Source organism: Thamnophis elegans, chromosome 14 (genome assembly GCF_009769535.1).
Source record: "Thamnophis elegans isolate rThaEle1 chromosome 14, rThaEle1.pri, whole genome shotgun sequence".
Taxonomy (NCBI): domain Eukaryota; kingdom Metazoa; phylum Chordata; class Lepidosauria; order Squamata; family Colubridae; genus Thamnophis; species Thamnophis elegans.
The window spans coordinates 3,169,037-3,182,269 of record NC_045554.1 but is presented as its reverse complement, the minus strand read 5'-3'; the positions used below and the strand labels follow the sequence as shown (position 1 = coordinate 3,182,269).

General features: G+C 44.8%; 1 protein-coding gene across 1 annotated transcript; it reads right to left on the bottom strand.

Moving 5' to 3' along the window:
* Nucleotides 1-4,270: 4,270 nt before the first annotated feature.
* LFNG (LFNG O-fucosylpeptide 3-beta-N-acetylglucosaminyltransferase) lies at nucleotides 4,271-9,477 on the bottom strand. The gene is made up of 7 exons (XM_032230808.1): nucleotides 9,429-9,477; nucleotides 8,720-8,819; nucleotides 8,420-8,573; nucleotides 7,947-8,032; nucleotides 6,892-7,057; nucleotides 6,117-6,202; nucleotides 4,271-5,107 (listed from the first exon to the last, which is right to left on the bottom strand). Exons 2-7 carry the CDS (start codon nucleotides 8,758-8,760, stop codon nucleotides 5,041-5,043), a joined length of 600 nt encoding a protein of 199 aa, XP_032086699.1. The 5' UTR covers nucleotides 8,761-8,819; nucleotides 9,429-9,477; the 3' UTR covers nucleotides 4,271-5,040.
* Between the last annotated feature and the right edge of the window lie 3,756 nt (nucleotides 9,478-13,233).

The following is a 13,233-nucleotide window of genomic DNA, read 5'->3' as shown; positions in this document are numbered from 1 at the left end:
GCTTGTAAGTCTGCACATATTCTCCACTTATTAGAGAGATTGCCAGGGAGGGCAGACCATTTTTATCTAGGCTTCCTCCTCCAGGACACTAACCCGGTTACCACGTATGCAGTGGCAAAGTTCTGGGCTGCTGCAATGTCCATAAGAAAAAAAAGTGGCTACAGAAGTATAGTACCATCTTGTAACCAATTATCTGGACATCCCTCTAACAATCTCTGGACCATTATGTTATTATCCACTTTTAATGTCAATACTTTTTAATTATATTTTAATGTTAGTATTTTTTTTAATATAGTGTAAAAACTAATGTGTATTGCTGGTCTTTGACCGTAGTAAAGATTTTGCTTACTTACTCCATGAAAAATCAGATAGAATTAGCACATTCCTCGATTTCCTTTAGTAACCCTTCCAAAAATGACAACAGCATTGGAAAAAGCAACATGCTCCTTTTTCACACTTGGGACTGTTGCAACGTGATCAAAATCCAGCTGTTGGGCAACTGGCTCATTTTTATGACGGTCGCTGAGTTCCGGGGGGGGGGTGTTGCGTGATTCTGTTTTGCGACCTTCTGACAAGCCAACGGGGAAGCAGGATCCACTTAACCATCTTTTTATTTTATTTTTTTTGAAAATTTTATTAATTTCATATATACATTCACAATTATATGATCTCATAACTGTTATTAATAATATGTATTTATAACAACTTTTCCCCTACAGTTGACAATATACTTGAAATTGCTTTCTTACCATCCCATAGATCCATCTTATCTTACAACATTCCTACCTCTTCTTCCTTCCTTCCCTCCTTCCTTCTCTCCTACTCTCCTTCCTTCCCTCCCTCCTTCCCCCTTCCCTCCCCCCTTTCTTCTCTCCTTCTCTCCTTCCCACCTCCTTCCCTGCTTCCTTCCCTCCTTTCTTCTCTCCTCCCCTTCCTTTCCTCCTTCCTTCTCTCCTACATTCCCTCCTTTCTTCTCTCCTTCCTTCCCTCCTTTCTTCTCTCCTTCCTTCCCTCCCTTCTTCTCTCCTTCCTTCCCTTCTCCACTTAACCATCTTACTAACTCTTAACAACTGCAGGGATTCACTTAGCGGCAAGGGAGGTCGTAAAATGGGACAGCTTGCTTCACAAATGTCTGGCTTGGCGTCAGTAATTTTGGGGCCGAGTTGTGGTCGTTAAGTCGAGGACTACCTGTAAATTCCTCCATCGAGCTTTCAAATTTAGACTCCTAGAATCACAAGAGCTGGAAGGGACCTTAGAGGTCTTCTAGTCCAACCCACCGCTCTTCCTGGATCTCAAGGCTCTGTGCACAAACTAGGTTAGTTATATTTAGAACAGAGTAAGAGGGTTGGGAGGGATCTTCTGGTCTTTCTCAAACTTGGCAACTTGAAGAGGTGTGGACTTTAACTCCCAGAATCCCCCAGGAAAGTAGAGAAAGCAAGAAATGGTAAAAAAAAAACCCGCAAAACAGAACAGAAGAGCTTCAAGTAATTAATTAGGCAACAAATTCTTTTATTGAAAGCACAAAGAACACACAGGCCACAGGTACTCTGTGGCAGTGATCAGGTTTAATTCCCTGAGAATATTAATCATTATTTCCCTCCCACACATTTTTCCTCTTTAATATATATATATATTTATAGCGAGAGTCACATAATATATATATATATATATGTACACTACTTTACAGAAAGCAACATTCCCAGATACTGGGATTTATAAATTACAGGTAAGTGACAAACGACACAGAACTTTTTCCATATTTTTTTTTGTTCTTTTAACAGATCAGGAAAAAAACAACACATATTTCCTTTTTTTGCTGATCCACGAAGGACAAAAAATCACTTTTAAACCCACCTTTGACAAAAATCACACAGGACTCAACATTTTTCACACACAAAAAAGGCACAGTAAATAACACTGTTGCAATAAAATATTTACAAACACTACCCAGTATGGGTCTTGTTCTTGTTGGTTTTTGTTTTTTATTATATTTTTTAAATTTCATTTGCAAGGGAAGCTTTCGCCTCTCCTGTCTCTGCTTTTGAGACCTAGGAAGAAGAAGCTATGCGGCATTTTGCAGGAGAGTTAAATTCAACTCCTTGCGGTGAAAATGCGACAGCCAAATCTCCCCGAGACAGAAAAATGGCAGCGAAGGGAGACAGTGAATCAACACCATATCCAACGTACAAGAGAAATACGGGCGTCTTCCATTGCTTCCAACATCTTTATACTCCTTTTAACTTAACCCACAAGTCATTCCTACCAACCACGAAAATTTTGAGTCTGGATGTTGCTACGATCACATCTCGATTTTACAGACCCTGATTCAACAGACTTTGGATTTAACAGACAATATCTGAATTCGGGTGGCTTCAGCAAAACAACAGCTTGGTAAATCAGACCATGCGCATAGGATACTTTTTTGTAAAGTACATGGGTGTACAGGACATAAATATTATGAACATCACGCAACATTGAAGGGTGTTACGTAGCATTGGGCTTCATGAACATTTGGCTTTAACGGACGCTGGTTCCTCCCAATTGGTCCGTAAAATTAAGAGACTTACTTACAGTAAGTAAAATTAAATATTACTTAAATTACTTACTTAAATATTAATTCAGATGGGCCCCTACGTCGTGAGCCTACATTTTGTGCTTTCCTGGGAACAAACCCAGGAAACAGGGTAGCATCTCCGCCTCAGTAAACGCCACAGAGGATTGCTCATTATATATATATATATATAAATTATATTTAGTAGAATCAAAATAATTGCATCTTCAAAGGGTCTAAAATTTTGAATCTACATAGGCTAACGTTGTCATTCTTACTGACATACGTGCAACAAGGCAGAACTAGGAATAAACAAATTTAGATTGGCAGAAGCTGGGACAGGAAACGGGAGCTCCCTCTTAGGCGGCAATCGGGATTCGAACCGCTGAACTGCTGACCTTTCAGATCAACAAGCTCAACGCCTTAGCCACTGAGCCACCATGTCCCTTGCATATATATATATATATAATTTCTGGAGCTGTAGTCTTCCAATCTGCTATCAACCCTTTGCTTACATTTGGTATTAAATATTGTTTTAATTAAATTAAATCAGAATTAAATGCAACTATGGGTTGCATAGTTCCATAGTTCTGGACTTAGGTGCAGTTTTGCAATCCTTTGCCTGTTTACTCATGAAAAGCCCACCGAACCTTCTGTAAAGGCATGGAGGCCAGGGTGGAAAGGATAAGATATTAGCTCCTTGCCACCCCAAAACCTCTATTTATCGTTAAGAGTCTCCCTTCAGTGCAACTGCGAAAGGGGAACGTTGAAGAGACCAGCTCTAAATGAATTTAGGGGAGAAAAAGCTAACCTCTCAGAGGGGAAAGTCTGCAAATAGCATGAGGCAACATCCACCCCAAAAAAATAAAAATGGACAAAACCACAGAGCAAATCAGCAAAAAAACTTATTTTTTTCCTATGTAAACCTTCATCTGAAAAATTACGCGGAGCCTGGAAAAGCAAGAAGCGGGGAGGGGGGGGGGAAGGTATGTAAAAAATAGGAAGGAAGACAGTGGATGGCCAAAAAATAGGGACATCTTCTAGCTATGTTAGAGTCTCACTCCAATGGTTCCCAGCCAGAAAAAATTATTGGAACTGGAGTACCACAAAGCTAAAAGACCCCAGCTGAAAAAGACCAAGTTTTGGGGGGGAGAGAGGCGTGTGAAAAAATCTGCAAAATGACATCTTGGCTTTGATTACAATGCTGTAAAACGCCATCTTGCAGGTGCCAATAACCTCAAACAGCCCAAACCACTATGCAACCAGGTTAAGCATTAGTCCGGTGCTTCTCAAAACTGGGTAACTTTTAAGACGAGTGGAGTTCAACTCCCGAAATCCCCCGAAAATTACGAGGGGTGGACTTCGGCTCCCAGAATTCCCCAGCCAGCATGCTTTTAAGATCTGTGGACTTCAACTCCCAGAATTCCCCAGCTAGCATGCCTTAAGACAGTGTTTCTCAACCTTGGCAACTTGAAGATGTCTGGACTTCAACTCCCAGAATTCCCCAGCTAGCATGCCTTAAGACAGTGTTTCTCAACCTTGGCAACTTGAAGACGTCTGGACTTCAACTCCCAGAATTCCCCTGCCAGCAAATGCTGGCTGGGGAATTCTGGGAGTTGAAGTCCAGACGTCTTCAAGTTGCCAAGGTTGAGAAACACTGTGCGTCAGAGTTCCAAATAAGACCCCCCCCCCATTTTTTCCCCACTCAATGTGGCAGCCCTGAAGCCCCAACAGTAAAGATGGCTTCCAAAGCTGACCCCGTGGACTTCAGCTCCCAGAATCCCCCAGCCAGTACGCTTTACGTGGAAGGTGGCTGGGGAATTCTGGGAACTGAAATCCATCCGCCTGAAAGTTACGAGTTTGAGAAACACTTCCCGGACCTTTCTTTCAACCATTTAAAATGGGGGCAACCCCATACCTGCTTAGCATCTTAGCCACCACACATGGTTTTTAAAAGTGCTTAAGAATTTGGCAGGTTGCACAGCGTTTGGGGCTTTTCGCGGCTCGTGAGAAATGGAGGTGTGGGGGGGACGGGGAAAGGACGCGCCTCTCAAAATATTCTGGGGAGAGGCAAAGTTTTCTACAGGAAACCTGCAAAGTTGCCTTCGACAGGCGGCCTGATAGAAAAATATCTTTTTAAAACCGCAACAGGCCTCCCTTGAAGCCCTTGCAAAGGAAGGGAGGGCTGGAGAATAAAGAAGGAAAAAAACCCATCACAATGGCTTCTTGCATTGGGGGCTTCGGAAATATTTATACCCTGATAGTCACCGGGAGATGCAGCGAGGAACAAGAAGACCACGCAGCAGCCGGTGGAAACACACACACACACATACACACACTGTGAACTAACCACAGTAATTAGGAGCGCATTGCTTCACAGCAAACGAAGAGCGCAGGCATACAGTCACAATCATTAAAAAATACGGGTCCCAGAAGGTCTTCGGATACCGGAGAACTCGGGACGAGGTTAAGGGGGACGTCGAGATATTTTAGTATACGACGTCGGACGGACACCAAGGCGTATCCGGGTACAGCAAACAATGGATGGAGCGAAACCTGGGAGAAGAAGAAAAAAAATACAGATGTTGGGACGAAGGTCAAGAAGGACGCAGCCAGTTCAGTGTCAACATACAACTTGGGATCTAAATTGCAACGTATCTATCTATCTATCTATCTATCTATCATCTATCTATCTATCTATCTATCTATCTATCTATCATCTATCTATCTATCTATCTATCTATCTATCTATCTATCTATCTATCATCTATCATCTATTTATCTATCTATCTATCTATCTATCTATCTATCTATCTTCTATCTATCTATCATCTATCTATTAATCATATTCTATCTATCTACAGTATCATCTATCTATCTTCTATCTATATCTATCTATATCTATCAATCTATCTATCATCTCTGTATCTATCTATCTATCTATCTATCTATCTATCTATCTATCTATCTATCTATCATCTATCTATCTATCTATCTATCTATCTATCTATCTATCTATCAATCTATCAATCTCTCTATCTCTATCTATCTATCTATCTATCTATCTATCTATCTATCTATCTATCTATCTATCTATCTATCATCTATCTATTAATCATATTCTATCATCTATCTACAGTATATCTATCTATCATCTATCTGTATCTATCTATCTATCTATCTATCTATCTATCTATCTATCTATCTATCTATCTATCTATCAATCTATCATCTATCTGTATCTATCTATCTATCTATCTATCTATCTATCTATCTATCTATTATCTATCTATTAATCATATTCTATCATCTATCTACAGTATATCTATCTATCATCTATCTATATCTATCTATCAATCAATCTATCATCTATCTGTATCTATCTATCTATCTATCTATCTATCTATCTATCAATCATCTATCTATTAATCATATTCTATCATCTATCTACAGTATCATCTATCTATCATCTGTCTATATCTATCTAAATCTGTCTGTCTGTCTGGAAATATTGTTTCCTTTCTGTCATTCTAACCTCTTTCCGTCAAGTAGATGCGATTCTTACCTGGAAGGATCTTCCTCCACCGAGAAAGCCCCCTTCATATGGATGGAATTCCTCTTGTTTTCAAACATCCCATAACTCAAAGTGACCTTGGGGAAAAAGAAGGGGAGGGGAATGCAAGATTTAGCTACAAAGACAGCAAAGAGATGCTCCTTTTAAAAACACATGGAGAACAGTTGCAGGAACTGGGTAGGTCTAGTTGAATGAAAAGAAGGACCAGGGGAGACAGGATAGCAGTCTTCCAATATCTCAGGGGTTGCCACAAAGAAGAGGGAGTCAAGCTATTCTCCAGAACACCTCAAGGCAGGACAAGAAGCAATGGGTGGGAACTAACCAAGGACTAACCCAGAACTAAGGAGAAACTTCCAGAAAGTGGGAACAATTAACCAGTGGAACAGCTAGAAGCTGTGGATGCTCCATCACTGGAGATTCTAAGAAGAACCTGGACAACCACTTATCTGAAATGGGCTAGGTCTCTAGCCTGAGCAGGAGATTGGACTAGAAGACCTCCAAAGTCCCTTCCAACTCTTGTTATTCTTTAGGCAACTCTCCCCAAGTGGCTGCCAAGATGGGTTTGTCCATCCCAAAATAGCAATTCATTAGAACATTTATTTTGGGGGTGGGGAGAGATGGTGGGTCTCTGGCCAATTTGGTAGCCTTCCTCCCAGGATGATTTCAGCTGGGGTAAGTTTGACCCAGATTCCCAATATATGAACGTCTGATTGTCTTAATGCTTTGTTTCTTGGTCTGGGTGACTTAAACCCTTTAGTGTTTTTACCTGTTTATGGATCTCCGATTTGGGCACTTGATGGAGATTCTCGAGATGCGAGTGGAAAAGATTACTTCGGATCAGCTTCACCCCCAGGACAGATTCTATGATGTACCCAATGGTGCAATCATCAGGGAGACGGATTTTTTCCGCAGTGCTCATGAAGTGTCCACCGCTGGAGAGAAAGGGACGAGAATTGCAGAAGAGTAAGAAAAAGCAGGTTTTCATTATCATTCCATCTGTTCCCAATTTGAAAACCCACAAAGGGTTAAACTCTAACATTAAAATGCCCTCAGATTTATATTTGTGTAAATGCAATTTGTGAAGGTGGTTTTCCAACTGATGAGAATGTCAGGTGATAAGATTCCTGTGTCGTATTCAAACGAGACTTGTTAAGCATAGTTTGAATGCGTCACGACTGGGTCTCCCACAGGTTAAACTCAGAGCGTAGGGGAATTTGGAAAAATTAAGGGGGAAACCTGCTAAAACTTTGGTGTCCCACTAAGTAACTTCCTTTGTATGTTTAAGAAATGGCCTTTTGCATCAAGGATGCTAAAATGTGGCTCATAAATATTATGGAGTTTGATCTGTAACCACCATTGAGATGTGTCAGGCATGGTTGATGAGTAAGGTAAAGCTTCCCCTCGCACATAGGTGCTACTTGTTCCCGACTCTAGGGGGCGGTGCTCATCTCCGTTTCAAAGCCGAAGAGCCAGCGCTGTCTGAAGACGTCTCCGTGGTCATGTGGCTGGCATGACTCAATGCCGAAGGTGCACGGAACGCTGTTCCCTTCCCACCAAAGGTGGTTCCTATTTTTCTACTTGCATTTTTTAGCTGCTTTCGAACTGTTAGGTTGGCAGAAGCTGGGACAAGTAATGGGAGCTCACTCTGTTATGCAGCGCTAGGGATTCGAACTGCCGAACTGCCGGCCTTTCTGATCGACAAGCTCAGCATCTTAGCTACTGAGCCACCTGGTTGAGGTGTATACCTTGCTTGTTTTTTTTAAAAATCCTCCAGCTTTCATATTGCAACTATTTTATCCTCAACTTAATGAAGTCTCTTACCTGGCCCAAGGGGTCATCTTCAGTGCTAGGCCACGACTGATGCAGAAACCAGCGCCACCGGTGGCAAACCAGAAGTGGACCGGATGCTGTGGGATGAGAAGAATGAAGAGATGAAGACTCAAGAAGGATCTTCTTTGACACCGAAGAGCACAGGGAGTCAAAAGTTTTGGCCAACTTCTCAGAGAGAGTCGGGACCAAGATAGAGAACCCACCCAAGGTTTTCCTCAAGAAAGGGATGCCTCCTTTGAACCAGGAGAGTCCGTTCCTTTAGAACAGTGGTCTCCAACCTTGGCAACTTTAAGACCTGTGGACTTCAACTCCCAGAGTTCCTCAGCCAGCTTTGCTGGCTGAGGAACTCTGGGAGTTGAAGTCCACAGGTCTTAAAGTTGTCAAGGTTGGAGACCACTGCTTTAGAAGATGCGCATGCCCGAATGTTCACCAACAAGTCCCGTCATTCTCCTGGTTGGGCTTACCATCTTGTTCTCGCTGATTCTCTCAGTGGCCTGGATGGGCCTGTCCAAACTGGGCTTCCCAATGTAGATATCCTGCGTGTGAGCATAGCTGGAGAGCAGTTTGACCAACATCCGGACATTCACGTAATTGTCATCGTCCACGTGGCAAAACCACCTAACACCAGGATGAAAACAAGACTGGATTAGGTCAGGAGCCAGGGAATTATGTACATCACCGATGTGTGATCGATTAGGGCATCTCTTAACCCAAGGACCCTTTGCCTTCAAACATTTCAACCGAGCCTTCTCCTCTCCACTTACTTCCGTCCGGATTCAATGAACTTGTCATATTCCACCGCCATCTTGCAGGATAAGGCTTGGCGGCTGTGAGCCGAAGAACAATTGGTGTTGATGACATTTCCTGAAGAGAGAGAAGGGGGGAAAAAAACATTCAGTTGCCTTAAAAGACGAAGTTACTGAATTCAAAAAGAAAGAAAAAGGAAGGCCTGGAGGAACGTTGTCCATGGGGCGCGATGGGGCAGACACGACTTCGCGACTAGCAACCACAAAGAAAAACTCCGATGCATTCTCCTCTTGACCAAATGGAAGTGCCTTTGTTCCCAGCCTTAACCCAGCTGAGTGTTAACTCAGAAAGGATTAACGTGGGAAGTGGAACAGAAAACTGGATTTTCCCAGCCCTCCCCCCACTTTTTAACAGGAGGGAGAATTCCTTGTCCCCCTATTCATGCCAATCTTTTCTCATCATTTGCCACCTGCTACTCTGGAGAGGAATCAATTGGAGGCATGAATAGAGTTCATTAGCATCAGAAGAATAGGAGGGCCTGAACTAGCTTGGGAGGCAGGGAGGGGTCCTCATTAAACACTCACTGAGTAAGTATCCACCTTCCCTCCCTCCCCCTGGGGGGGGAAAGTTAATGGGGGGCCCCCATTCCCTGGGAATCCCACCATAAGGATTTGTAAGAAAAGGACATTTTCAACACCTGCCCCAGAGGAGATCCCATCCACTCACCAAATCTCTGCTTGAGTTCTTGGTCTTCGCCATCGGTGAAGATGTAGGTCTGAAAAAAGAGGAGGGGAGAAAAGATATTTAGGAATGTTCTGCCTTCAATCATGTCAAGCAGAGGCGTTTGGTCATCCCGACAACGGTCACAAATCCAGATTGCATTCATTCAAATCCCCATGCAAATTGCAGCCGTTGACGGGGATTTGCATATAACCTTCCGTTGCATCATAAATCATAGTTTGGAGTTTAGAAGCGGGGTGTAAACCAAGCTTGGGATGTTTGGGGGGGTAAACGCCTAGTTGTTGTTTTAAGCAAGCGGTTTGGTGCGGCCCCCCCACCCCGTAAGCATCACCAGGTTGAGTTCAGGTGGAGCTCATGGCCCAGGAGAACTTTCGAAAGAAGATAAAAGAGGAAATAAACCCAGCCTGGAGCAAAAACTTCATTTGCATTGCAAAGAGATTTACAGATGAAAGATTTCAAAAAGGCCTGGAAAGGCCAGGGGGAGGGGGAAGGAAAAGGTGGGCTTAGCCTTCCGCCAGGTGACCTTCACCTGTGCATCTGCCTTTGGAATATTGCATTGAGGATTTGCATTCATTGGGGGGGTTCTGCACACCTGCCGTGGGTCCCCCAACCCTTCTAAGGTTGTCGAACTCCTTCTGGGATCATCCCTTCTACCAAGCTGCAGTGGCCACCACAAACCCAGGCAGTGCCAACTCTGGTCTTCATCCTCCGCCACACCTGGCCCTGAGGCTGGCCTGATAACGGGTGGCAGCACCACCCACCTTGCCTGGAAGTGGTTCACCTCCAACGGCCACCTGAACGTCAGCCAGAACGGGGGAAGGCTGCCCCGCCCTGCCATCTCCACCACCTGCCTGGCTGCACTTTCTTATTGACAGAGGGAAGGAGGGAGGGAGGGAGAGGGGGGCTGGCATCTGCTGCCTGTCTGGGAGGGCTGGGGAGGGGGAGGGTGGCAAGGAGGGTGATTGTTCAGGATCTGGTTGGGAGAGGAGAGAGAGGATGGCTGTGCGCAAGCAAGACAGGGAAGGAAGGAAGGAAGGAAAGGAAGAGGAGGAGGGAGGGAGGAAGAAAAGGAAGGAAGGAAGAGGAGGAGGAGGGAGGGAGAAACAGAAGTAAGAAGAGGAAGGAGGAAGGGAGGGTGGAAGGAAGAAAAGGAAAGAAGGAAGGAAGCAAGAAAAGGAAGGAAGGAAGGAAGGAAGAGGAGGAGGGAGGGAGGAAGAAAAGGAAGGAAGGAAGAGGAAGAGGGAGGGAGGGAGAAAAGGAAGGAAGCAAGAAGAGGGAGGAAGGGAGGGTGAAAAGAAGAAAAGGAAAGAAGGAAGGAAAGAAGGAAGGAAGAGGAAGGAAGGAAGAAAAGGAAGCAAGGAAGGGAGGAAGGGAGGAAGAGAAAAGGAAAGAAAGAGAGAGAGAGAGAGAAAGAAAGAGTGTTGTTCTCTCTAATTTGGACCATAGGGTATTCTCCCCCACCCCCTGGTTCCCATTCCATTCAAAGAAAAAAGTTTCCGCCAAGGAAGCAGAGGGATTTCAAACAATGGTCTTGCAGCCAACTTAACGCAGGAGGGGAGGCTGGAACTCGCTCCCAATTAGCATACAGCTGGATTGGTTAACCAGAGGGAGGCCCGGGATGTTTGGGAAGGGTGTCTACAGCCAAAAAACTTGGTTTAAGCGCCGGAGACAAAGAGAAAAGGAACCGGGGAGACTCCCAGAGAAGGAAAACAAAGAGAGATTTCCCTCCTTCCCCCCCACCCCATCCTGGCCCTTTGTAGAAGACCCTCAATGCTCTGTTCAAGGTTCGACCCTGCAGATTCAGAGGTCAGCCCCGACCCCCCGACCCCTACCCCGTGATTGATAATCTGTCTTTCCATTTCAAACCACCCACCCACCCCAAACCATAAGCATGTGCAGGAAAAGAAACACGAAAAAAGTTTATTGTCCTGCAAACCGAGATAATTGCATTGCGCCGTCTCTAAACAGACCATAAACCTCTATCCCACTTGGCATGTTCTAAAAAACCACAGCGTTGCACCAGGTGTATCCAGAGAGGAGAAAGGGGAGGAAGAGCCTTCTTTACCTCTCTTGCCACAAACACTTGAAACCCCCTCCCAACATTTCTGTCTCCGGTTGATCCACCCTGGGATCTTGCAGAGAAGCAGTTTGGCGGTTCGAATCCCTAGCGCCGCATAACGGAGTGAGCTCCCGTCACTTGCCCCAGCTTCTGCCAATCTAGCGGTTCGAAAGCACGTAAAAAAAATAGGGAGCATCTTTGGTGGGAAGGGAACAGCTGTTCCGTGCGCCTTCGGCGTCGAGTCATGCCGGCCACATGACCACGGAGACGTCTTCGGACAGAGCTGGCTCTTCGGCTTTGAAACGGAGATGAGCACCGCCCCCTAGAGTCGGGAACGACTAGCTCATATGTGCGAGGGGAATCTTTACCTTTACCTATATTTTTTTTAAAAACCATGCAGGTAGGGAAGCCATGAAGGCTCAAGTTAAGACCCCAACAGGACTCACAAAACTCCGGAAGGCAACCAAACTCCTCGGCTCCCCTTGTGGTCATCTGGAGTTTTGCGTCTAAATCCAGGAGACCTAGTCAAGGATTAAACCATCTTCCTGAGTTATTCCAGAGTTTCTCGAAGCAACGGGGCTTAAGGACAACAAAGGAACCGGAATTGTGTGCTCACAAGGAAAGGCCACATTCTGCTGGAAACCCTTGAACGGGAATTTCATAAAAAGAAGGAAAAGAAAGGAAGGGGGGAGGGAGGAGAAACCCATCATATTTACCAGATTAGATCAGGCCTGCCGTCGCTAGCAACTCCGCACCCAAAAATAGCCTCCTGCTCATCCACAGCCTGCTAAAAATAGCCCAAAGGGAGACCATTATGTTTTTTATTTGATTAATGCCCAGGCTGCTTCTCTGGAAGATGCCAAGAATCAAACCAACCGCTTCTTCTCAGAAGCGGGAGAAGCCCAGCTGAGCTGTTCCAACAGGAAGAGGACCCCGCCTTGGCGTGAGGCCTCCAGAAATCTGTCCTTCCCTCCCCTGAAACTATAAAGGTGCTGAGATCATGGAACTTCCCAGAGACCTCTCCTTTTGAGGAGATGCGTGAGGGTGGCGATCAGGACTTGCCTCCAGAAGATGTCGGTGCTCCATCGCTGGAGGCTTTTTAAGAAGAGAGTGGACAACCATTTGTCTGAAATGGGGTAGGGTCTCCTGCTTGAGCAGGGATTGTACTAGAAGACCTCCAAGGTTCCTTCCAAATCTTGTTATTCTTTAGGCAACTCTCCCCAAGTGGCTACCAAGATGGGTTTGTCCATCCCGAAATAGCAATTCATTAGAACATTTATTTGGTGGGCGGGAGATGGTGGGTCTCCTGGCCAACTTGGTAGCCTTCCTCCCAGGATGATTTCAGCTGGGGTTATTCTGTTATTCTCCACATGTGTACCAAGTTGCTATACCAGAGTCAATCCTTGGACAACCTCTGTCAAGCACTGAAGACCAGATGCAGATGAAGATTCAATTGAACTGCTTTATTGCTGAAAGCCTATGTGCAGGAATCTTCTTGGCTAACAGCAGAAACATGCTCTGAATTTATTATTTATTAGACTTATATACCGCTTCATAGGGCTTTCATCCCTCTCTAAGCGGTTTACAAATTTTTTAGCAAATTGAGTCAGCATATCGCCCCCACAGTCCGGGTCCTCATTTCATCCACCTCGGAAGGATGGAAGGCTGAGTCGACCTTGAGCCGGTGAGATTTGAACCGCTGAACTGCAGATCACAGTCAGCTAAAGTGGC